Source organism: Motacilla alba, chromosome Z (assembly GCF_015832195.1).
Source record: "Motacilla alba alba isolate MOTALB_02 chromosome Z, Motacilla_alba_V1.0_pri, whole genome shotgun sequence".
NCBI classification, from domain to species: domain Eukaryota; kingdom Metazoa; phylum Chordata; class Aves; order Passeriformes; family Motacillidae; genus Motacilla; species Motacilla alba.
The window spans coordinates 9,506,595-9,531,449 of NC_052046.1; the positions used below are offsets into that span (position 1 = coordinate 9,506,595).

A 24,855-nucleotide genomic window follows, 5' to 3' on the forward strand; every position below is an offset into this window, starting at 1 on the left:
TTATTCTCCCTCCTGAGATAAGGAATAAAACCGAGCTCATGGTCCAAGGTGTTTTTGTTGTGCTTGGTGGCACCTGGAGAAGAGTGATGGCAAAAAAAAAAAAAAAAAAAAAAAAAAAAAAAAAAAAAAAAAAGCCACACCAAGAAATACTCTATGTGGCTGCTTTTCCCAGCAGGAAAATCAGCTGGAGTGGTGCAGGGCATGTGCAGCCAGCCTTATCACACAGGAAAAAAGCTGGTTGAGGGGAGCTGCAGAGTCAGGGCTGTGGCAGCACCCAGAGAGGAGGCCGGGGCAGGGCTGGGCCAGCACAGGCAGGTGGATGCCAAGGAGAGTGTCAGCAAAATGTGTGGGACTGAGCAAGGGCAGATCCAGCTGCAGAAAGTCCCTGGGCAGGAAGGACAGGACAGATCAGCTTCAGAGCAAAAGGCCTGAGGTGGGGGAGCAGCAAGCAGAAGGAAACCAGGGAGAAGTGGAAGAGCTCAGGAAAACAAGGAAGGTGAAAGGGTGCAGCAGGCACAGGGCATGCTGTCACTGAGAGGCTGCTCTTGCCTGCTCCTCCGGAGGACAGATTTGCTGCCTCTGGGACACCACCCAGGCTGGGTGCACGGAGAGAATCAGAGCCCCTGATCCAAGGGGCAGAGATCCAACCAAGCCTGTACCAATGGGGCTCAAACTGCCAACACCTACTTGTATGGGGGAACTGGTCCCATGACACTGTAGAGGGTGGGGCTGGATATATGGGGAGATCAGATCAGATCTCCGTGCCTTTTGTCTGTCTATCAGGAACTGGGTGCTACGAAGACAAAGGGAGTCCCGTAGCTAAACGGGAATCCCGGCAGGGCCCAGGGAAGAAAGGAAGTCCCGCACCTACAATGTGCATCCAGGTGGGACCCAGGAGAGGAAGACTCCCACGCCTGTAAGGCGCATCCAGGGGCTGGGGACAGTCAAAGCCCTGTGTCCGTGGGGTGTGCCCAAGCTCTGCCCCGGGATCTCAGGGCCTCCCAGCGCACTCTGGCGCGTAGGGAGACGCCCTCTCGGCACCCACCGGAGCCCGGTGCCAGTGGACGAGGACATCGGGGCGTGCGGGACCCCGCGCTGCCCGCCGGGGCGGGGCGGGGCGGTGGAGGGGGGGGGGTCTCCTGCCGGGCACGGCGGCGACGCCGGCGGGTCCCAAGGAGTTAAGGGCTGTCCCCGCCCCAGCCCCGCCCCGCCGGTGCCAGCGCTCGGGGCGGCGGAGGCGCAGCGCCGGGCCGCGGCAGGGGTCGGGGGGGCGCCGGCGCCGGGCCATGAGCGCGGAGCGCCCCGGAGCGCCGCCCGCCCCGCGCCGCCGCCGCCGCCGCCGCCGCCGCTAGCATCGCCCCGGGGGCCGGGAGAGCGGCGGCGCCCCGGCCGCGCGGCTGCCCCGGCGGGGATGTGAATGGCGCTGGGGGTGCTCGGCGGGACCGACATGGAGTGGGAGAAGCTGCCGCGGCGGCCCGGGGAGGGCGAGGGGGAGGCGGCGGGGCCGTGGCCGGGCTGCGGGCGGCTGCGGCCCTCCTCGTACCGGGCGCTGCGCAGCGCCGTCTCCACCCTGGCGCGCATCGACGACTTCTACTGCGAGAAGATCGGGGCCGGCTTCTTCTCCGAGGTCTTCAAGGTGTGCGGGGCGGGAGCGGGGATGGCGGGCCGCGGGGCATCCCGCCGGGATCGGACGTCCCCCGGGACCGCGGCAACAGCGCAGCCCCGGCCGCGCCCTGGGCTGGGGACTGTGATCCCCCCCTCCGGCCCCGGCAGCCGGGCGAGGCTGGGGGCTCTTCGAGGCGGTGCCGTGCGGAGCGGACGTGGGGACGCCGCCGCTCGCCCCGTCCCGGCCGGGGCGTCGTGCCTCCATCCCCCCGAGCAGGGGGAGGGGAGCGCCGGCTCTGTTTACAGCCGGGGAGGCTGAGCGCTCCGAGCGCCGCGCCGTGGGTTGCGCGGGGGGCCGGGTGGCGGGCAGCCGAGCCCCGGGGACCCCTGTCAAAAGGCTGGACAACCGAGCCCGCCCGGGGTGCGCCTGTGGCAGGGAGTCCAGGTGGCGTTCCTAGCCACTCCAAGGTGATGTCCGGCGTTGCCGGGCCTGCTGAGCAGGTGATGTGCAGGATTCCCCTCGGGACCCCCACGAAGATGTTTGACCGTGGGACAGGGGTGTGATGCCGTTGAAGAGCAGGAGGCTGACTCCTGGCTGAGCCCCCAGGGCTGCCTTTGTCCTCCATCCTCTCTGGGACTGCCAGGGTGGGGATGCCTGTGTGTGGCCCGTGCCCAGGATGGGGGTGTGTGAGTGCTGGTGGGGAGCTCAGGGTCTCCAGCAGCGAGGCAGAGGTGCACGGTGGCAATATCCTGCCAGGCCAGTGCACTGCTGCTGGGGATGAAGGGCTGTGCCTCGGTGTCACCACCACCTCTCCTGGCAGAGGGGAGGTGTGTGCATGTGTTGTTTTGAGCCTCGGCATCACTGAAGGTACCATAAGCCACTGGGCTAGCACTGCCCTTAAGTGGTGATATGCTGCCTTCATATCCCTCAAAGAGCAGCTTAGGGCTGGGCACACTCCCCGCTACCTGCCACCACAGTCACTGAGGTCACAGGCAGCACAGCCATTCGGGCATTCACATCCTGGCAGTACCCTGGGGTCCCTCTGCAGCCCTGACACCATTCCCCACTCAGCAGGGGGACCCCAAGACCTGTTTCCTCTTCAGCCACAAAAGAGGTGTCCTGTGAGGGGCCATGGAGAATGTGCATGGAGAATGTGCAGAGAGATCCCTCTCCTCCCTGCTCCCTCCTGGAGCTCCCAGTGGAGCCATGACCTCCCTGCTGGCTGGGTTTCTGCTATTGATCTCTGGCTTGGAGTGCACAACAGCACCTTGGAGCAGAGGGAGGCATTTAATAATGTCAGGCGTGGATATGGCTCTTTAATAATGGATGCTCCCGTGTCTCAGCGAGGCCACAGCCTCTTCTTGCCTTGCTGTTTGTTTTCCCAGTCTCTGCAGGAGCCACAAAATGCTCCTTCTCCCATGCATTGTTCAGGTTCTTGCGAGGCCACTGGCGCGTAGGATTTGGGGGATTGGCAAAGGTTGAGGGGTGGGAAGGGGATCAGGATCAGTGGTCGACATGTGTGCATGGTGGCAAGGAAGCAGGGATGGGAGGGGGCCAGATGGGGCTTTGTGCTCGTGCGGTGGATTGAGTCCAAGAGCTCAGCAGGATGGTGGGGTAAACCCAGGATCTGAGCTGGGGTTTGGCCGCCAGAGCTTGCAAGGAGGACCGAGCTTGGCAGGGCAGCCCAGGACCCATTTTCCTCCCACCTCCCTTGTTCCTTCTGTAGCTTTCCAAGGCTGTGGGCACTTGGATCTGCCTGCTCTGTGTGGCTCCTGAGCCGTATGTCATTCCAGCCTTGGTGGGTGAAGGGGACAGGGAGGGGACCTTGACATCTCTGCCCCTGCACAGGTAACAGGTGTGGAGCTGAGCTAGGGCCAGGCAGGGTGCTGACAAGCATCTGACTGTCTTCTCAGCATTAAAACCAAAAGGCTCAGTGTGTCCAAGCGCTGGTGTCCCAAGCTAGCCCCTCCAGTCAAGCACCTCTCTCAGAAAACCTGTCCAGAGCAAACAGGAGACACCAGTGACAAGAAGCTGCTCTTTTTCATGGCGCTTGTTCATAGCGGATCCCCCACTGTGCTGCAGAGCAGGGCTGTTTTCCCTCTGGAGCAGCTGGTTCTCATTGCCTTTCCCTGTGCAATTTCAGAGGCACTAGCCCCCCCCATTTTCTCAGACACACAGACATTGCAGGAAGCCACCTCTCTATTTCCAATTGACTGAGCAGATTGAGCCAGATCTGTTTGTGCCAGGCATTTTCTCCAGCCCTTAAACCACTGTTGCATCTCTTCCCCAAATCCATCTCTTACTTTCCCATGTGCTATCTGTAGCAGACACTGGGGCTGTGGTCAGCATCCTTGGGGCTGTATCCAGAGGCTTTCACTCATCTGAATCTCAACCTCATGCCCTGATGTTGCACATCCTCTTGGAAATGCCATCTCCCAGGGTGCAGCTCTATGATGTGCTCTGTCCAGCACCCCATTTCCATGTCATTTTGTGTGTGTGTGTATTTGTGTGGTTTAGCAGCTCCTAGCACGGGCATAGCTCAGGAGAGGGTTTTGTCATCACTGTCACTTGGCTGTCTCTGCTTGCTTCCCCACCAGCCTTTGGGGTTTTCTATCTACTTCCAATTTTCTGGTGCAAATAATGGAGCAAGTCCCTTCCTCTTATCTGCTGCCCTTCGTCAGGGACCTTGCCTTGTTTTAAAGAGCAGAATGAAGCAGCGTGACACTGATGGGCAAACTAAGGCAAGCAGGGAGGAAGTGAATTAGCCAAGGTCAGCCAGCCATGGCAAGGCTGGGAGCAGCCCTGGCCCCGCAGTTGCAGCATGGGAGTCCTGGGCACAGGAAACGTTTTGTGCTGACCAGCTGGAGACCTGCCAGCCCCTCTCCTGCTCTATCACAGGGCATGCTCCAGGCTTGCCAGTTAGGCCAGGCAGTGATCTGCCACCACTGTGTAACACTGGCACTGCCCCGGCTCCTGCTGTGCCCACAGTGCTGCTCCCGGGAGAACAGGAGGTGGGGGTTGCTGATGCTCAAACACCCTCCAGGAGCAGGTGCTTTGTCTCATCCTCAGAGAAAGTCTGCCTTGACTGATTCTGCCTTTTCCATTTGATGAGCACGCTTTCCAGTCCCACCCAGTTGTGTTATTGGGATTCCTGAGAGCTCAGATGCAGTTGTTGTGCATGGCTGTGGGGTTACCAGTGGCATTGCTAGCTCCCTTGCTGTCTCCTGTCTTCCCCGCAGAACTCTCTGGAGCGACGGGTGCGGGATGGTGTCCCTGTGTGACTGCGCCTTGCCTGTGTCGGGCAGGGGGCACGGGAATATGCAGAGAGTGGGGCTGTGTGCCAGGCCGTCCCCAGTGCAGGCTGCAGGGGGGATGGCTGCTGAGACCTCCGGATGGGGAGATGTCAGGGAGCTTTGCCCCATGTCTAGACGGGAGTGCCGGCTGTGGGGAGGGAGCAGGCCGTCTGCTTGCTCTGATTAGCATGCTCTTTAAATAAGACTCTAATTTCCGCTGTTAAAAGAGCTCAGATCCCTTGTGCCCAGGCTGGGGCTGCCGCCAGCCCGGCCCATCCCCCAGCCCTGTGTGCTGGTGGCAGATGGGATGGGGACCAACATGCCCCGGCACCCTGGCTCACCCGCGGTACCCCCTAAGTGCCCGATGGACCAGCCATGTGGCATGCCAGGGAGCATCGGTGAGGGCTTGCCTGTTTCCTGGGGCGGGGGAGACAAGTGGCTTGCCCTCCCCCTGCAGCCCCACACGGCTGCCCAGCTGAGCTCAGCTCCAGGGAATGCGCTGGGATTCCTGGGCACCATGCCGGAGTGCATGAGGGAGGCGAGAGGGGACACCTTCCTGCCCGAGGAGGTTGTGCTGCCTGCTGCCTTCTCTGGATGTCGGTGAGGAAGAAAACCTCCATAGTGGGAGGCTGCAAGCCCCCTGCAGTCATGGCTGATGCTCTGTGCTGCTGGGTCTGTGTCACGGGGTGGCCAGGCTGCTGGGCTGGTGCTAGCACATGGACAGACTGGGTAAACTGGACAGTGCCTGTGGGAGTCATGGAAAGGGAGCGTAACTCCTTCCCTGCTGTCCTGTGTATGGGCTGCCCTTGAGCTGTCCCAGGTATGGGCTCCTTTTGCAGGGGAGATGGCAGAACGAGGCCTCACAAGTGAGCTCACTGGACAACCTCAAGGACATCATGCCCCATGGGGATGGAGTCATGGAAAGTCATTGGGGCAGGGCTGTACTGGCCAGGAGCTCCTGGGATCCCTGGGATAATTCCTGAAGAAGCAGCTTTCGCAAGACCTTCCCTCCCAGGCTGCCTCTCCTCCAAGCTTAAGGTGTCCAACCCCATGTGACTGCACTCAGACCTCACTCAGCCTATTCCAATGGCAGGTGGCTTTTTAATGAGGAATTAAGCCACGGGTACCTCCCAACCGTGTGGGGCTGAGCTGGTGCCCACCAGATGCTGCTCCCTGATGCCGGGCTGCAACTGCTGGCAGGGAGCTGGCCAGCCCTACGGCACATGGCCACCAAGTGCCAGTATTGTGCATGCCGCACAGCATTCCTGACGTGGGCGCGTGGCGCCCGAGCCTTGCCGCCTCCAGCCATCCCAGCGGGCATGAGCCTGCCTGCGCCACTGAGCCCGGTCCTGCTGTCTGGCAGCTGCTGGTGCCAGCCAGACTGACCGAGCCAGTCCTGCCAGCCCCACATGGCGTGGGAAGGGAAGGAAGCACAGCCACCAGGAGAGCTGGGTCAGGAATGATAGCTTTTGCGGGGCAGCACCCAGTACCAGAGGCTTGGCAAGGCTGTGGATCCTGCTGGCCTTGTCCAGGCTCTGCCCTCCTCAACCCTCAGCTCCATGGGGAGCTGGAGGGACCAAGGGAGACTGTGCCCACCCTGCTTTGGTCTCACAGGCTACCTCCTTAAAGCCTGCACTGAGAGCCCAGTTTCTGTTTCTGGTGCTGCCCTCAGCTGCCCCACCGACAGGGATGGGGTAGAGGAAAGACAGCAGTGGATGGGGTGGTGGGGGTTGTCCCCTGCCCTTGGTCCAGGTGTGACCAAGGAGTCTGAGGGCACCAGGATGGCATTGGCAGCAGTTCCAGATGCTGCTGGACAGTGGTGTGGTGAGCAGGGTAGTGAGCACAGGAAGGACTTGGAGCCCCATTAGAGGGAGTGCTCTGGGTACTCCCCACAGCAGGTACTGCAGTTTCACCCTGGGACAGGCTCTCCCCGAGCCCGGAGCTCAGTATGTCCAGTACTCAGCAAGGAGGAGGTGTGGGGAAATCCACCCTCCCTTCTCCCTGCAGCACGGTGGGGTGCCAGGATAGGGGGCTGTGGTGGCAGGTGTCCGGGGTGTCCCCTTCCCACTCATCCAGGGTCCATTCTGAGCTCTGCTGTCACGTGGCCCCTGTCGGTGGGTCAGGAGTGCCAGCTGGCTGTCTGGGGCTGGCTGGAGGTGACGCAGGTGTAACTGGAGTGGGATGCCCACAGGCAGGTGTCTGCTGAATTATTCAAAGCCTCTCCATGAGCTCAGTGAGCTGATGGTGGCACGGCACAGTTATTGCCTCTTACTTCCACTCTGACTGGGACTGGTTTGGCATCAGTGCACACAGACATGTAGAGGGACCTTCATAGAGCACTCATTTTCCCCAGGGCCTTTTGAAGGGATGTGCTGCTGCCCCATCCCCTGGGTGGTTTCTGCTGGATAGATCCCCATCATGGCATGCACCTCAGGAGCAGTGCCGGCCATGGGGTGAGAGGAGAGCCCTGGAGGGGGCAGCATGCCAGCCTCCCTCTGTTGAGGTGGGGACAAGGGCCAAGCTGTGAGCAGCACGGGGTTGCTGGACATCCTGCCTCCAGCAAACCCCCTGTGTTTTTCCTGGGAAGGCAATCCCTGATGTGAGGGGTGTTGTGGGGGTGTTGTGGGGCTGGCCAGGGGCTGGCACCAGCTCAGCAGCCTCAACCAGCATTGACTAAAAAGGAGAAGAGCAGGGAGCTGACGGCAGCGCTGAGGAATGCCTGCGCCTCCGTGCACAGCTCCGTGTGTACTGAGGGGCAGCTGGGATCCACTGCGTTGTCCTCCCTGGGCAGCTGCTGCTCCGAGGCAGGGGTGGCATCCCACCCCCAGCACCTGCTCAGGAGGGGACCCTCAGCACTGGTTTGGTCCCCCCATAACAGTGTTAGGTCAGGGCATCCCATGCTCTTCCCTTGCCCTGCACATGCCAGGGAACTGCAGATGGACGGAGTGTCCGTGCTTGGCCATGCTCCAGCTGCTGTTCTTGGCGGGAGACCAGGCCCCCAGATCGCATGACAGTGTCGGGCTGGGGCTGGCTAAATATACAGCTCATCCAGGCTCCATGCCCTGCCAAACTAGGGCCAAGCACTACAGCTGGCCACACCTAGAGCTGGTTCCGAGGGGCAGTGTACCCCCTCTTTTCTCCACCCCATGCTGGTAGGGTCTGGCTGGGTGGTGCTGACCCAAAACAAGTCCTCCCTGATGCTCCCCAATCGTGTACCTGCCTGTTCTTACAGTGGGGCTGGGCTCACAGCTATGGGAGCTGTTGTTGCCTCTCAGGAGTTCAGGGCAGTGTAGCGTGGTGGAGGGAGCATAACAAGCAGGGTGCCCCAGGAAGGATGGGGCTGTGTGTCATCAGTACTGTGAGTGCTTAGAGATGTGGGGAGAGTGCCCCCCTAGCCCTAGTGGTCCCTGGGGTTGGGTGGGAGCCGGGTGAAGCCGGGTCTGCATGGGGGCTGCAGAGGTGCATGGGGCTCAGCCTTCCCTGCATCCCCTCCAGGTGCGGCACCGCCAGTCGGGGCAGATCATGGTGCTGAAGATGAACAAGCTGACCAGCAACCGGGGCAACATGCTGCGGGAGGTGCAGCTGATGAACCGCCTCTCGCACCCCAACATCCTCAGGTAGGACCTTCTTCCCCACTGCCAGCGCCCCCCCCTTTCCCTAGCCTGGGGGTTTGGAGCTACTGCTGATCCTGGATAAGCTCTTGGGGCTGTTCCCTGCCGCAGCCACCCTCAGGTCCCCTCTGTCTCACAGGTTCATGGGGGTGTGTGTGCACCAGGGACAGCTGCATGCACTGACGGAGGTAAGAGTGTGGCAACGGCCGTGAGTCTCGGGGCTCCTGCAAGCCTGGGGAAGGGATGCCTATGGGGACACATTCTTGGCCTGTGACATGTGCAGACAAGGCCTACTGGGAGGCTGTGGTGTGGGTTGGTTGGAATATGCATTAGGATGAGAGATGGGCATCCAGTGTTATGGGGGAGAGGGATGCTGTGATGTGATGGCCTGGCTCTCCCCACCAGTACATCAACGGTGGGAACCTGGAGCAGCTGCTGGACAGCCCTGTGCCCCTCTCCTGGTCCATGCGTGTCAAGCTGGCCCTCGACATCGCCCATGGCCTACGCTACCTGCACTCCAAGGGCATTTTCCACCGTGACCTCACCTCCAAGGTACGGGATGTTCCAAGGCACCGCATTGCCCTTGTTGTCCCATACCTGTGTTGCTGCCTTGCTGCCCCAGGTGTGGCAGGCTGGGGAGCAGGAGGCTGTGCTGTGCTGGAGCATCCTGAAACCAGTGGCCGGGGAGGTAGGGCTGGTGCACTTAGTGTGACAAGTCCTCCTGTGCCCACAGAACTGCCTGGTGCGCTGCGAGGCCAGTGGCTACACAGCTGTAGTGGGTGACTTCGGCTTGGCAGAAAAGATCCCCACCTACAGGTACGTGGGCAGCATCCACCTGTCCGTCCCCATCCCTGGAGCCCACTCAGAGCAGAAGCTGGAGAGGGATGGACGATGGGGGTGCAGCTAAAAGTGTAGGAATGGTGTCGCCGCAGGGTGTCCCTGAAGGGGTAGTAATTAGCATTGACTCCATGACTCTCAGAAGGCTGATCAATCACTTTATTATACTATACTTATTAAGAAACCCATCACCCTTATCCAGACAGTCACGATACAGGTGAACCCAATTGGTCCTTCAATCTAAACACCATCACCAGTGGTCAATTAAGAAATCACCCTTTGGTAAACAAATCTCCATAACACATTCTGCATGTTCTCAACAACAGGAACAGCAAGTGAAGATAAGAATTTTCTCTGATCTTCTCACAGCCTTTACCAGGATAATGCTCTCTGTGGCCAGAGAGCTGCTGCCACAGGAGTGGGGGTGGTGAGGTAGTCCCGGGCAGGGGGGACTCCAGGAGCAGTTTGGGAATGGCTAGGAGGGGATGGAGAAGGGACTGGTGTGACTGGGGAGAGATGAGTTTGTGGAGTGCATGGAAGAGGCCTAGCTCAGGAAGGGAGATGGAGATGGTGATCTGGGCCGCTGCAGCAGGAGGATGGGAGGTTGCACCTCTGAGGGACTGGGCAGCCTCTGATATTCCACTGTGTTTTCTAGTGAGGGCAGCGAGAAGGAGCCACTGGCTGTGGTGGGCTCCCCGTACTGGATGGCACCCGAGGTGCTGCGTGGGGAGATCTACAATGAGAAGGTGAGGCTGCCCTGTGGGGCTTTACTCAGACCTGTGCTTCCAGTGGTTTGCAGAGTTTGCAGTCTTGGGGTGCACCTAGAGGGAAGGAATTGAGCATCCCTCTGGTGACAAGGTGCCAGAGCCCCAGTGTGGCTCTGCAGGGAGGAGAAGGGCTGTGGCCTTGCAGAGTGGTGGGCACATCACCGCGGGGCTGCAGGGCGCCCTGATGATTCCCTGCTCTCTGCAGGCCGATGTGTTTGCATACGGCATCATCCTGTGTGAGACCATCGCTCGTGTGCCAGCTGACCCCGACTACCTGCCCCGCACTGAGGTGACTCTCTGGGGTGGGAACAGGGAGCTGTGGGTAGCAGCACTGGAGTGGGACCACTTCATCAAACAAGGGGGGACATTCTGTGTTGGGCAGAGACCCGTGTGCAGGACTGGTCCCACATCTCAGGGCTGGGGTGCTGTGTTCCATTTGCTGCCCAGGGAGGGATGGGCTCTGCCGGTAACCTCAGAACCCGTAGTGAGCCTGAAAAGGAGAACAGGGCAGTTGGATTCAGGCAGAGAGCAGAAGCGGTGTCTGTGTCCTTGTATCCCCCAACCTTAGCCCAGTTTGGGGTGACATCAGGGTCCTCCCCTGCTGTGTCCCTGCTGGGGTGCTTCCAGGTCCACAGTCCTCTGTGACAGTGCAGGGGGGAGGGACTCAGCCCATGTTGGGTCCCCTGGGCCTTGTGGTGCCCCAGCAGACCCAACCTTACTCTTCTTCCTTTCCCTGGTGCAGGATTTTGGTCTGGACGTCACCACTTTCCGCACCATGGTGGGAATTGACTGCCCAGCGGCCTTCCTCCAGCTGGCTTTTCACTGCTGCAGTGTGAGACTCCCACCTCCACTGAGTGCCCTTCCCAGCCAGGGCAGGCGGGCAGGACAGGCTGCCTTGCCTGCTCACAGGGCGAGCAGGGAGCTGCTTCTGCTGTGCAGGGCTCCCTGGGGTGCTTGAGGAGGCACAGACCTGATGGGGAATCCCTCCTGCCCACAGATGGAGCCCACCTCCCGCCCCTCATTCCTGGAAATCACGCAGTGCCTGGAAAGCATCCTGCAGCACCAGCTGGGCACCGAGGGTGCCAGGACCGCCCTGTTCGGCATCGGGGAGAGTCTGCCTGCATCTGGAACTGCAGCCACACTCAGTGGTACGTGGGCGCCTCGGGGACAGGCCATATCAGGGTGTAAAGAGGGGAGAGTGTGGGGTTTCCCATCCCACCCCATCAGCTGTAGGAGAAGGAAACTGGGGTGTGTGAGGTCTGCGGGATAGAGCTGATCCCTGTTCCTCTCTTGGGGTGCACCCCTACGTTGTTGGGTGCCCGACAGCCCGTAGCACCCCACATGGGCAGCTGCTGGCTGCTGGTGACACTCTCCTGTGCCCATGCCCAGGGGTGGCCAGGAGGTCAGCCAGCCACACTGAGCAGTCGCCCCTGCGTGAGCTGGGCACGCAGCACCTGCAGCCAGACCAGCGCCTGTCCCGCAGCCAGTCTGACATGTTCCCTTCCAAGTCACCCACCCTGCTGTGGCCTCTGGAGCCTTACAGCGGGGCCAGGTCCAAGGAGACGTCCCCCCGTGTCAACCCATTCTCCCAGCGTGAGGACCTGAAGGGGGGGAAGATCAAGCTCTTTGATACGCCGAGCAAGTCGGTCATCTCGCTCACCTTCGACCTGCCGCCCCCCGCCCCGCTGCAGCTCAGCAACCCCGTGACGCCTGAGCCCGCCGTGGAGGTGCAGTGTGACTTCTCAGCACCCACCACCAGCCCCCGCAAGTGCCACTCTCTGCCCTCCTCTCCTGAGCTGCCCCACCGGGGAGGCCTCGAGCTGGGTATGGGGTCCTCTCATCCCACTGATGACCCCCAGCCCCCTGCCCTCCTTCCTCCCCCAGCGTGGGGAGGAGCCTCCACTCCCAGCTCCAAGGCAGAGGAGCAGATGGACTGCGGCCCTGACAGCTCTGAGCCGCCGCAGCCCACCCCGCTGCCCCTCAACAGCAACTTCATCCGCACCGCGTCCTCGGGCACACGGGCCTGGCAGCCAGATGTGCGGGCCCCCAACGGGCTCCTCATCAACAACAACCACGTAATGGTCAGCAAACCTCTGGCCTGGGGCAGTGGGCTGGAGCATGGCTTCTCTGAGCTCAGCATCTCCTGTGCAGCAGCGCTGGAGCGGACGGAGCGCTCGGCCATGCTGCCGGGGCACAGCTCTGGTGCCATGCTGGAGCAGGATGAAGTGCTGCCCTGCCCTGGCTGCTGCCTGAGTCCCTTCAGCTTCAGCTTTGCCTCCATCTGCCACCGGCCAGCGCCCAGCCCGCCCCGCTACCAGAACCTCAACTGCGAGGCCAAAAGCCTCATCTGCCATGATCGGGGCCAACACCAGAAGGCCCCGGGGCCAGTGCTGGCTGAGCCCAGCCTGAAGCTGCCGGAGGCACAGTCCTAGTGATGGGGACCCTGGGGAGTGGGGCTGAGTCCAGCTGCCCCTTGCACCCCTCTGCAGCCACAGCACTGGGCGGTGCGGGAGCCTGGCACATCCCCACGGTCTGTCATCACTCAGCACGTGGTGGCTGCCAGTGGCCATGGTGCCAAGTGCTGTGGCTGCCGCGGCGCTGCCCAGGCACTCGGGCACCCACCACACCAGGATCAGCCTTGGGGATCTGCAGGGAACCCTGGAGGTGGGCTGGGTCTCTGCTGGGGACCAAAGTGCAATAACACTGCTGCCCTGAGCACTGCCCCAAGCGGCAGGGCTGGTCCCCCGCGGGGGCCACGGGGCTCAAGCCCTGGATCCAGGACCCCCTTTCCCCAAGGGCTCACCCCTCTGCAGGCTCTTGCGGAGGGGTATGCAATGAGCCTGCTACCTTGGGAGAACTGGGAGTTCCCTGCACCCAGGCGGGTGAGAGGGATTGGGCTGGGGTGGAGAGGTCAGCGTGTGTATGTGTGTTTTTGGGGATCCTGGGGGGCTGGTGGGTGAACCCAGGTGTGTCCACAAGCGGGAGCACAGCCAGTCCCTGACATGGGGAGAAGAGGGCAGGGGACCCTAGAGGGGCAATGCCCATGGGCAGTGCACGGGGAGGATTGCCAGCACTGGGGTTGTCCCTGCCTGACTGATGCTGAGGGTTGGGTGCTGAGTCAGCACAGCACCTCACATCTCCCTGGCATGCAGGTTTGGGAGCAGGATGCTGGCAGAGGGGCCAGGATGCCATCCTGGCATCATGGGGATGGGGCCAGTGGGCAGCACAGCTAGGCTGCCTGGCCCCCGACAAGGATGGGAGCCGGCTTTCCTCCCTCCTGCACAATGCACTGGTGAATGCAGAACTCTTTGTGTTTTTTATTATTATTAATAATAATTGCTAGTAATATATACCCAGCTTATTTAAAGTGTTCATTAAAAACTGAATGTCCCAGCAACTCCAACTGCTGGTTCTGTCTCTTGGATGCACATAAGATGTGGGCCCTGAAGGTTGCATGGTCTTGCCTGGGCACTCTCCTGGAGGAGGGGAACTCCTCCAGGACTGCAAACCAGCCTGGCTCAGCCCAAGATCTCAACTCCCCTAAAGCACCCATCTCGACTGACATGCCTTCAGACAAACTTCCTTCCATTATTTAGGTTCTTTGGGTTCATGCCCTTGAATCAGTGTTTGCTGTGGTGCACAAGAAAACAAAGAGCAGACAAACCAGGTCTCTTTATTGCTATAAAGTGGGTTTAGCCAGCAGACAAGACAGACGAATGACACGTGTCCCCTCCAAAAAGCCTGCCTGTAACACCCTTTTGCTCTTCATGCAAGCTTACTCACACAGCAGTTCATCAACCATATATGGCACACAACCCTATCATAAACCGAGACCATTTTCGCCTGGTTGAACATAACTTCCTCTGCTCTCACCTGGCCGCAGTGTTACATCAGGGCTGCTTTGCTTAATCTTGACATGTGCACGCGTGTAGCAGCTATTTTAAGTCCTGATGAGTTCTCTTGCAAAGCGTCAGCCTGCTACAAGTGCCTGAGTTAACTTTTGCTTTTGAAAGGCACAATCACACCATGGGACCCTAAAGGTCATTGCTCTACTTTCTAATTAGCGCAAAAATATCCCCCAAACGTCAGCACAGGCACCGGCCAGTTCGAGCTCAGCTTCCCTCCTCAGGTGCTGAGGCTTTGCCGAGGCCGGTGAGTGCTGGGTTGTCTGAAAGTCATGGCCAAGCTGCTCCTGCAATGGGGTCAGGCAGAAAATTCCTGCTGTGGGGAGGGGACTGTGGGGGTGGGGCCGTGCTGTCCCCAGCTCCTGCTCCTGACATGCCAGCACCTCGGCTCTCTCCATACTGGGGATGTGGCGTGGCTCCAGCGCTGAGTATCAGTGCTTGATCCATTCTGCAGCCGATTCCGAGCTCCCCACTGCCCACCAGCCGTGTGCTCAGGAGGACCCAAAGTGTCCCGGCAGGTGTGGGGTCGGCTGTGCAGCCTTTACCACTCAGCCAAAGCGCATCAGCTGGAGGCATCCATGCTGCTGGGCATCAGGGGGAAGGGCTGGGTGGCCCAGGGGCAGCGGGCTGTGGGAGGGAAGTGGTTGGCTGGAATGGATGGGACATCCTGGGCAGGGACACAGCAAGGCTGGAGCAGAGGTGGTGCAGGGTGCAGGGGCTGCAAGGGAAAGACAGAGGAGGGTGAGGGTGGAGGTGAAGGTGAGGGTGAGATGCTGCCCAGGCTCCATCACATGCAACAGGGTTGGGAAAGAACCTCGCCAAGGGTTTTCCCCCATCTTGCCCCTTTGCTGAGCCACAGCTTCAGCTCTTGAGCTACCTCAGACCCAGGGTGCCCATGGCAGCACAGGGATGGAGGCAGGCCCCATCCAGCACAGGGAGGTAACTGCATTTCTCTCCCTTTCCATGGGAGAGGGAGTCAACATGCCGGAGGCAGAGCTGCGGGCTCCCTGCTTTCCTCCAGGCACACTCCACAGAGCCCGTGTGTCCCTGACTCAGCAGGACTCACCACAGCAGTGCTGGGGCCAGCAGCCAGTATCACTTGAAAGGGAAGCTTGACCCTGCTGCCTTCTCACAGATCCAGAGGTGCAGGTCACTGGGACCAGTGCATTGGGCGGGTTTGATGCTCCCACGGCTTATTATGGCACAGGTTCCATTCGATTTTGACTGCCACGGCCTGAATGGGGAAACAAACAACACATCAGGCACTGACATGTTCTTTCTACAAACCCTGCTGAGGCAGCTGCGGCTGCTGACAACTGCCTTTTGTACACTGGCAGAGGAGAGGTTGGAGGCTGCAATCAAAGGGAGATCTCCCAGTCCTCTCCTACTGATTTCACAGGCTGAAGGCTCAGCTGATACATCCCTGCACTTCCTCGGGCAGGCTGAGAAACACTGTAAAAGGTTTGCAGTGCCTGTGACACCCCTTTAGCCTCCTCCCTCTCAGCTTCGCTGCTGGGGGGGGCTGTTCATGCCTGCGCTGGGGAGAGCCAGGTCCTCCCTGAAGACACATGGATGACCAGAGGAGCTGGCCCAAGCCCTGGGTCTGCTCTGGGCACAGCTCCCGTAGCAGAGCTGAGGATGGAGGGCCAGGTACCCAGAACCTGGCCAGACAGGTTTGTTCCTCCCCAGTGCTCTCAGACACTGCAAGAGGAAGCGCAGCGAGCTGAGGAGGTGGTGCACGTGGCAGGGAGGAGCCCAGGATTCTACACAGACAGGTAGGCTGTGATCTTCCTTTGATCTCCCATTGGAGAGGAATCAAGAAGGCATGTGGGAGATAGACGGGCACTCTAACACCCTGCCTAGGCCCCAAATAAAGTTTGAGGTTTCTGCTGTCCACTCTTGCTGCCCCCTCCTTCTCATGCCCTGCATTTTACCCATCCCCTAGTCTTGGCTTTCCATTTGCGTGTCCTCTAAGCACCTCATCACACCACTGCACCCACCTTCCCTCAGTCCCTGCTGCTCTGATGCTCTTTGTTTCCCAGAGCCTGTGCCTGGAGCTGGGTACTGGTGGGATTTAAAACAATTCCTAGAGCCATGCCAGAGGAGAGGAGTTTTGGGAAGAGGCAGTGCTGCCACGTACCTTTCGTAAAGGGAGCCATCCACCCAGAACCAGGCCTCTGCATCTCCCTGACTCTCTGGGTCCTCTTCCTCCAGCCAGCCATAGTCGTACCAGGGGAAACTGCCCTTCTGCAATCCAATCCAGTATGGGACATCTGCATTCTTCAGGAAGGTCTGGAGAAGAAGAAAAAGTGCTTTTCCATGTTTTATTCCACAGCACCCATGTACTGCAGTACTATACACTTCACAGCAGGGTGATCATCTCCCAGGGAGTCCCTGGGGCTGGAGTTTCTTGAGCCCATGTGCCCTGCTCCAGCTTGGGAAACATCCAGGGGTGCCAGAGCCTTTCTATCCCACGTCTATCACCAGCCATGTGCTCCAGAGAACAGCCTTGCACCCTCCAATGTTTTGGCAGGACAGGGGGCCCTCAGAACTGCGCTAGCCCATCTGGGCACCTCATGGCTGAATACACCATCTCCTGCCCTCAGCTCCCCCAGCGCCCTACCGGCACAGTCCAACGACTCCAGGATTTGGTGACCAGGAGCTGAGAATATGTCTTCTCACACTCATCCCTGCTGTCTTCCCATGTCTTCTTCTCCGAGGAGATGAAGAGGCACTTGCCCCTGTACAGCAGCCAGCCCGAAGGACAGCAATCTGTGGGTAGGGGCACAGCTGAAGGTCTTGCTCAGCCACAGATGCCCTGGTGGGGTAACAAGGAACAGCCCCACACCTTCCCAGCAGACATCACAATCTCAATGTCTGCTCCAGGCATTGCTTCAGCTCTTGGACCACTCTGTGCCCGCCATGTGGTCAAAGAAGCCAGTTCTTGGCCCTTGGCACCTGCTGAGCAGTGCCAGTCACCTGGAGCACCCTGTCCCTGCTCCATCACCACCCTACCTATAGCCGTGCAGGAGCGCAGGAGGGCCACAGTGCTCTCGCTGGTGTTGAGCCTCCCCTGCACCTCCTGCATCTCCCTCTCTGTCCTGCCCAGGACCCCGGTGACACGACGCAGCTCCACGTTCAGTCTGTCCAGCTCCATCTGGCTGATGTTGCCCTCGCGCCACGCTCGCTGCAGCTCTTCCCTGGCCCATGCCAGCTCCAGTTGTGTCTGCTCCAGGCTCTGCTCCTGCACCCTCAGCTCCTGCGACAGGCGGCCCTGCTCGGCCATGTGCTCACGGGAGGAGTCCTGCAGGCTGCGGGTGACCTGCCAGTCTGGGGACAGGGTGGGTGAGCTGGACATGAGCGTGGCACAGTTCAGATGTGGGACTGACCCTGCTTAAGGCAGGTGGGATGGGCAAGGCAAGGAAGGGAATTATCCACAATGAATGGGAAAGATGGGAGGGAAGGACTCAGCAGGGAAGTGTACTGTTAAGGGCTGGGCAGAATCTGGCAGGAGAGAGCAAGACAAGACAGGATGGGCAGTAGGAGCAGACACAGCAGGTTAAGGGCAGGGAGGGTGCAGCGATATGAGGTTGGATAATGCCAGGATGGGAAAGAAAAGGAGGAGAAATGGAAAGTAAGGTGAGGAAGAGGGATGATGGGAGGCAAAGGAGGTGCGAGGGATGTGTGAGGGATACAGGCCAGCTTGTGGCAGACAGGGCACGGGGACTCAGCAGTGTGTGCATGAACATGCCTCTATTCACCCACATGCCCACCCCAGCCAGATGCCTCCCTGACCCAACCACTGCCTGCTGCAAATGTTCACTGTCCCCCAACTCACAGCAAGCCCCCAGGGCCACAGTGGCCACCAGCAGCAGGCAAGTTGTCAGCAAACCCACAGGGACGCACCACCGACGGGACCAGCACCCTGCACGACAACAGACAACAGACAACAGACATCACCTGAAAAGCTGGAAAACACCTGACAGCCCCAGACCTCCTTCCTGGATGCAGGCAGGAGAGGGGTGGCATGACAGCACAGATGGCATGGTATGGGTGATGGGAGCGAGAAGACCCCAAAACACCACCCACGACCCACCCCAGAACCACCCTGGGTCTGCTGGAAATCCAGCTGGATACTCACCTGGGCTGGGCTCTGCTCCATCCCCATCCTGCCCTGCCAGTGCTGGCTGTGTGCTCTCGTAGGGGCTCTCTGCCTCGTTCATGCCGAAGGCTGTTGGAGGAAGGCAGGGGAGAGCAGCTGAGGCCGTGGGGGTGGGCATGGCAGGGACAGCGTGGCGGGGTCTGTGGGCTCTCACCTGCCTCCAGTGCCTGGCTGGCCATGCTCCGGCCCCCCATCACTTTGGCAAACCTCAGGTCAGCATAAAGCTGGGCCATGTGGGCGAGCGCTGGGCAAGCCCTGAGCCTCGCTGGCTCCCGCTCCGCCCTCGGGACGCCTTTCTGAGATATGCCTGCTCCCGGAGATTGAGCCGTCTCTCAAGAGGGGCAAAGCAGAAGTGCAGCCAGCATCTGCAGAAGCAGAAGTTTGCTCTGCGCTGTAGCAGATGGGACTATTGAGGCACGGCTGCGGGGACCAGCACCCTCTCATTGGTCCCAGAAACACCAGCCAGTCTCCTCCCACGCCCTACAAGTGCTCATGGTCCCGCAGGCACAGGGCAGGGTGGGGGCAGCACAGCCAGATGTCACAGCAGGGGCAGAGCAAAGGATGGACCCAAATCCGTTGGCCATGGGAGAGCTGGGGCAGAGCAGGGGAATCCTGGATACAGAAGCAAATTGCCATGTGGATAGCTCCATGGAGGGCTGGAGGTCTTCACAGATAGAGATTTCCCCTCCCAGCCTCCGAGAATGGGAATTTCCCCATGATGTATTTTGTTCCACTACCCCTCATGCCCTCCCTGGTCCCTTCCAAAGAAGACCCTAGCTTTGGCATTGCTCCAAAACAGCCAAAAATCAGTGATGTTTCCTTTGCCTTCCCTTCCCAAGACCACAATCCCAGCATTTACAAGACCTTCTTGGTCCCTCCAGGCCCTCAGCATCTTAGAGGTCTCTACTGAACTGCATCCAGAGAAGGGCAGGTTTCAGAAGGGATGCCTCCAACCCACCGACTGCCTTGCCATTGCCTCCCACTGTCTTTCAGATGGCCAGATGGGCATATCTGAACACAGCCAGTCCCTGGGACAGCACTGGAGGTGCACAGTGGTACTGGGGGAGCACAGTGTTACATAGCCACTGTCCATCATCTCTGCAAGAGCAAGGGAAGTTCTTCCTCAGTGGAGAAAGGCAAAAATCAAAGCCAGCTTCAAAGGGGACAGGAAGGAAGTTTAGAAAGCTAAAAAGTTGGGCAGCCTCTACTCAACCTCCTGGAAGAAAATGAAGCATGGCCGCCTGGGCATGCAGGGGCCCAGACCCAGGGAGGACATGCAGGGGAAAGGCCAGTGGGATTTATTGGGGGACCACCCAATGTACTTCCTACTGCTGGGAAGCACTAGCCTGGGGATGAGGGGAGAGTAACGGGGCCCTTTACCATGACCCTTTGGTGTCTGGGATGTGGTTTTCCATAGTGCACTTGGTGGCAGAGCAGAGAGATGTGGCCATGATGAGAGCAGAAGTGAAAGCTCATGCTGCAATGTGGCAGTCTCTTTTAGGCATTAGGGCAGTGATGCTCAGATCCTGGAGCAGAGCACCAAGAAGAGGGAACCTCCATCCTGGATGGAGTCAGCAGCAGAGCTACCTGTTCCCAGCTGGAAGCCAGGCCTGCTCTCCCCTGCCCTAGGAAATGTGATGAATTCCCTGTAGGCTGAGCCCTACAGCTCTGCCCCACGCTCCAGCCGCAAGCTGCACTACCCCAGTGCCATCCCAGGGGACACTGAGCAGTTTCGGGGGGTGGAGGGGAGCGAAATGGTGGTGCCTGGCCAATGGCAGGACGCCGCTGACGAGGTCGTTCTCTGCCCTCCGTCGCACCTCACCACACTTCTGCTTCTGCAGAAACCAGCTGCATTTTCCCTTTCAAGCGGAGCAGAGCCCGCGGGGCCAGCGGGGACGCCCGGGGCATGGCCCAGAGTGTGGTCTATGCCGACCTGAAGTTTGCGGCGCGGCCCCCATCCACCGTGCCCGACGACGACGACAGTCCGTACGAGAACGTGCCGCTGGGGCCGGTGACAGCAGCGCCCAGCGCAGGTGGGAGCGGGCAGCAGCCGCTGCCGCGGGGCGGTGGCAGGGGACCGGGGCGCGATGCCCGCGGGATGATGCCTGAGGCTGCTCCTCTCTTGCAGGGCGCTGGACCCGGCGATGGCGCGTCCCCACAGCGCTGCTTGTAGCCAGCCTGCTGCTGCTGCTGCTGCTGCTGGTGGCCGTCGTGGCCCTGGGGGCTTGCCGTGAGTCGGGGGCTACCGCGGCGTGGGGGCAGCCGGGAGGGCGGCACCACGAGTGGGCGTGGGGCTGGGCGAGGGTCTGGCTGCGGGGGGCTCTCAGGGAGGAGGCGTGCCTGGGGCTGGGGTCCGGGGCTCTTGCATGGCCTCCACGAGCTGCCTCCCACTGCCTTTCCCACTGCCTACCACTAGGCTCCCCTAGTCTTTTCCACGGCCTTCCATTGCCTTTCCATTGCCTTCCCACTGCCTCCCGCCCTTTCCCGTGGTCTTGCCCCTGTTTTCCCACTACCTGCCAATCCCTCCCACTGCCTCCCACTCCTTGTCACTGCCTCCCACGGTTTTCTCACTGCCTAGCCACTGCCATCTCACTGCCTTCCGCTGCTTGCCAATCCCGCCCACTGCCTCCCACTCTCTAGCACTGCCTCCCATTTCCTCCCATTGTCCTCCCACTGCCTCCTGTTGCCAACCATTGCCTCCCATTTCCTCCCACTGCCTTCTACTCCTTCCCATTGCCTCCTAATCCCTCTGCCTGCCTTCCCATCACTACCTCCCACTCCCTCCCACTGACTTCCCACTGTCTTACACTGCCTCCCACTTCCTTCCACTTCCTCCCACTGCCTCACACTGCCTCCCCATTTTATTCCCACCACCTTCTGCTGCCTTCCCATTGCTTCCCACTGTCTCCCTTTTCCTTCCCATTTTCTTCCTACTGCTTCCCATTGCCTCCCACTGCCTCACACTCCCTTCCACTGCCTTCCCATTGCCTCCCACTGCCTTCCACAGCCTTCTAATTGATTCTCCTTGTCTTCCCACTGTCCCTCACTGCCTTCTAATGTCTCCCCTCCACCTGCCAGCATTGGGGCTTCCATTCCCTTCCCTCTGGAACCCCCAGGACAATCTCCACCCGCAGCCAGATACTCTTACCCTACTTTCCCTTGCAAGAGGCATGCCCCAGGCAGGGCCCCGTGCTCATGTCCAGCTCACCCACCCTGTCCCCAGACTGGCAGGTCACCCGCAGCCTGCAGGACTCCTCCCGTGAGCACATGGCCGAGCAGGGCCGCCTGTCACAGGAGCTGAGGGCACGGGAGCAGAGCCTGGAGCAGACACAACTGGAGCTGGCATGGGCCAGGGAAGAGCTGCAGCGAGCGTGGCGCGAGGGCAACATCAGCCAGATGGAGCTGAAAAGCAGGAATGCCGAGCTGGGGCGTGCCCAGCAGGAGCTGGCTGTGTTGCAGGAGGAGATGCAGGTGGTGCAGGGGAGGCTCAACACCAGCGAGAGGACTGTGAGCAGCCTGCGTGCCTGCATGAACACAGGTAGAGCGTGACGGAGTTGGGGCACAGGCGATGTTGCTGTGAAGATGCGGGGGCTGAACTCAGCCAGGCTGAGCTCCTCAAGCATCCATAGAAGGATAAGCACCTGAGTTGTGCCCCTGCCCTCAGATTGCTGCCCCCGGGGCTGGGTACTCTTCAAGAGCAAGTGTCTCTACATCTCGGTGATAAACAAGACCTGGGAGGAGAGCAAGGAAGATTGTGAAAGGAGATTTGCTCAGCTGCTGGTCCAGGATGAGTGGACACCGCTGACAGTGCCGGTACAGAGCAGGGGGGTTGTGGTACCCCGGGAGGGAGGCGCTGGGCAGAGCCCCACGGGGCCAGCTGCAGCAGTATCTGTGGCGGTGCCAGGGTGGCCCCACGAGCCCCAGGTTCCCATCCTGGCAGTGTGACGGGAGAAGCACAGCCAGCCCTGGTAAGTGCTGGTCATGAAGCAGGTGGCTGACAGCTTCTCTCTCCCCCCTAGTATTTTGTGCATGCGTCTAAGGCACACTACTGGATTGGAGGAAGACCTCTTTATGGAGAGAGGAGATCTATGTGGACGGACAGCAAACACCTCTCGTAAGTGCAAGAGTCCTTGGCACAAGCACCTGCCCTTTTGCCATACTAGGGAGGTGCTGTTTTGCCCCTGTGACACCCCTCAATAAAAGGGTTGATGGACTCCCATGAGCAGTGCCCCAAGGGAGGGGGGTGAGGGTAGAGACAAGCTGTGGGGTGCAGTGCCAAATATCCAAGTGGCAGAGAAGAAGAGCAGGAGGAGGAATGTGACACTTCCTCAGGCTGATCTCTGTGCCAGGTGCCTTGCCTGCCCCAGCAGCACCGGGATCTATGGGAAGTGGTGTCCATGGTGAGGGGGTTGTCACTGCTGCCCTGAGACGTGCCCTCTTTCCTAGGAAACACCATACTGACTGCTGGTCGGTAGTTAACGGGGAAATGTGGAATAAGCGGTGTGACAATCCCTTGCCCTGGATCTGTGAGAAATCCCCAAGGCTAAACATTGCATCTGAGACTCAACCTCTTTTTCTGACCAAGGACTGACTGCTGCCACCCCAGCTCCATCACTGGACTCAGGAACAGGACCCGGGTGTGCACCCTGAGATCCTGTCCCCGGTGCATGCTTTGCCTCAATTGCATCGCAAAAGTGCTGCAGAAAAGTGTCTCTATTTTAAAACAAGGATTATGGAAAATAGACCTTATTCCCCTCTCCCAGACTCATGCAAACACATATTATACTGCTTTGTACTGTGCCCCTGCATGTGCCTGTGTGCCTGGCCAATGCATCTCTGACTCGGGTCTCCAGTGCAGAGCCCACCTCCCACCTTCTTTGTTATCCCAAGGCTGCCAGAGGTGCAGGATCTGCTATTTGCATATTTTTGGAGCTTGAGGATGACACACTCATGTCCTCAACCTGTCCATTTTGGGGAGACCTGTGGATTTACAGCCTGCCCCTTTCTCTCAGCATTGACAGCTCTCGTCCTGCCCTTTCTTCTGACTCCATCACCTGCCCTGGGTCCTGCCTGGAAAGGGTGCTGACAGTGGAGCTATCACCATGAGAAAATGCTGGGAAGCCCAGAGACCATATAGGAAGTGGGGGAGTGCTGGGGAGCTTTGAGAACATGGTGGATGAATGAGGAAACTCTGAAACCATGGGAGGAAAACAAGGGCAATGAAGAGCCCTAAAATCGTGGGAGGTGAATGTGGGAATCCTGAGACCATGGAAAGAAAGGGAGCACAGTGGAACTGCAAATTAGGGTGGTCCTGAAAATGTGGAGGTGCACTGATAAGACAGTGGGACAGAGGAAGGAGCACTAGGGAGACTTGGGAACATGGGGGAAAAGGGAGACCCCTCCCACCAAGGGGGAAAGATCCTTAAGAATGTGGTGGGACCTTATCTGTCAAAGGAGGGTGATGAGAGAATCCAGTCCAGGCCCCAGGGTGACCCTCCCTGTTTCAGTCAGTGTTTCTGCAGAGAGGGGAATGTGTTGGCGACCATTCTGCTAAGCTGGACGTGAGACAGCCAGCACGGCTTCACCACAAGTCCTGCCCAACCAACCCAGCGGCCTTCTACAGTGGAGTGATTGCATCAGTGAACAAGGGAAGGGCTGCACGTGTCTATCACAAAAATCACGGCAGCCCCGGACGAGGGGAGAGAAGAATGACACAGCATCTGACTCTGTCTTCAGAAGGCTGATGAAGTACTTTATTCTGTAAATCTACAATTGAATCTGCCATGCACTCACATGCTCACAACTGCACTCATCCTCGTTCTTCCATGACTCTTGCTGACTGTCCGTGACTGTCAGCAGACAGTCCAACACAGACACACTCTTGGCCCTGACAGGGCCAGGGAAGAAAACATCCTCACTTTTGGGTAAACAATCTCCACATTCCATTCTACTTTGGCACAACACAGGCACAGCAAGTGATAAGAACTGTGTTTCTCTTTCTCTGTTTTTCAGAGAACATGAGTCCCAGCTATATTCCTGGGAAAAGCTGTGCCTTGCTTTTCTCCGTGAGGAGAAATGTGGCAACACGTGTCATCTGTCTGGACTTCTGTAAAGCCTTCAACACAGTCCTCCGCTAAATTTCAGATAAATGGATTCAACGGGTGAACTGTTCAGTGGATAACGTTGGACAGCTCCATCCAGAAGATAGTGGCCAATGGCTCTGTGTCCTCATTGGATCCTGGTGATGATGTTGGACCTCAGGGATTCATCTTGGGACCAATGTTATTCAGTACTTTTGTCAACAATGTGAACAGTGGGATCAACTGCACCTTCACCAAGTTTGCAGGTAACACCAAGCTGAGGTGGTTTGACACACCTGAAGGACAGGATGCCATCCAGAGGGTCCCAGACAAGCTCAAGGAGTGGCCCATGGGAGCATCACGAGGTTTAACAAGGCCAAGTGCTGGGGCTGCAGCTGGGCTGGGACAACCCCTGGTACCAGCCCAGCCTGGGCATGAACAGCCCCAGAGCAGCCCTGCCCAGAAGGGCTTGGGGGTGCTGTGGGTGAGAGGCTGCACATGGCCCAGCCATGGCACTCACAGCCCAGAGAGCCAAACGTGTCCTGGGCTGCATCCAGAGCCCCGTGGGCAGCAGGGGAGGGAGGGGATTCTGCC

The 24,855-nt window shown here is 59.4% G+C and overlaps 3 protein-coding genes across 3 annotated transcripts; 2 read left to right on the top strand and 1 right to left on the bottom strand.

The window, feature by feature from the left end:
- The first annotated feature begins 1,092 nt into the window (after positions 1 to 1,092).
- Positions 1,093 to 13,511, top strand: TESK1 (testis associated actin remodelling kinase 1). Its single transcript, XM_038125242.1, has 10 exons — positions 1,093 to 1,636; positions 8,395 to 8,516; positions 8,650 to 8,698; positions 8,916 to 9,062; positions 9,244 to 9,326; positions 10,003 to 10,093; positions 10,320 to 10,403; positions 10,857 to 10,946; positions 11,112 to 11,262; positions 11,504 to 13,511. The coding sequence occupies exons 1-10, from the start codon at positions 1,418 to 1,420 to the stop codon at positions 12,544 to 12,546; spliced, it is 2,079 nt and encodes a 692-aa protein (XP_037981170.1). The 5' UTR covers positions 1,093 to 1,417; the 3' UTR covers positions 12,547 to 13,511.
- A 140-nt stretch (positions 13,512 to 13,651) lies between these two features.
- Positions 13,652 to 18,671, bottom strand: LOC119695934 (B-cell differentiation antigen CD72-like). The gene is made up of 8 exons (XM_038125243.1): positions 18,336 to 18,671; positions 18,161 to 18,250; positions 17,858 to 17,944; positions 17,035 to 17,349; positions 16,643 to 16,791; positions 16,160 to 16,311; positions 15,086 to 15,253; positions 13,652 to 14,737 (listed from the first exon to the last, which is right to left on the bottom strand). Exons 1-7 carry the CDS (start codon positions 18,412 to 18,414, stop codon positions 15,115 to 15,117), a joined length of 1,011 nt encoding a protein of 336 aa, XP_037981171.1. The 5' UTR covers positions 18,415 to 18,671; the 3' UTR covers positions 13,652 to 14,737; positions 15,086 to 15,114.
- Positions 18,672 to 20,025: 1,354 nt separating this feature from the next.
- On the top strand, positions 20,026 to 24,141 carry LOC119695610 (B-cell differentiation antigen CD72-like). The gene is made up of 6 exons (XM_038124461.1): positions 20,026 to 20,214; positions 20,310 to 20,411; positions 21,405 to 21,719; positions 21,846 to 21,994; positions 22,201 to 22,295; positions 22,628 to 24,141. The coding sequence occupies exons 1-6, from the start codon at positions 20,088 to 20,090 to the stop codon at positions 22,770 to 22,772; spliced, it is 933 nt and encodes a 310-aa protein (XP_037980389.1). The 5' UTR covers positions 20,026 to 20,087; the 3' UTR covers positions 22,773 to 24,141.
- The last annotated feature ends 714 nt before the right edge of the window (positions 24,142 to 24,855 follow it).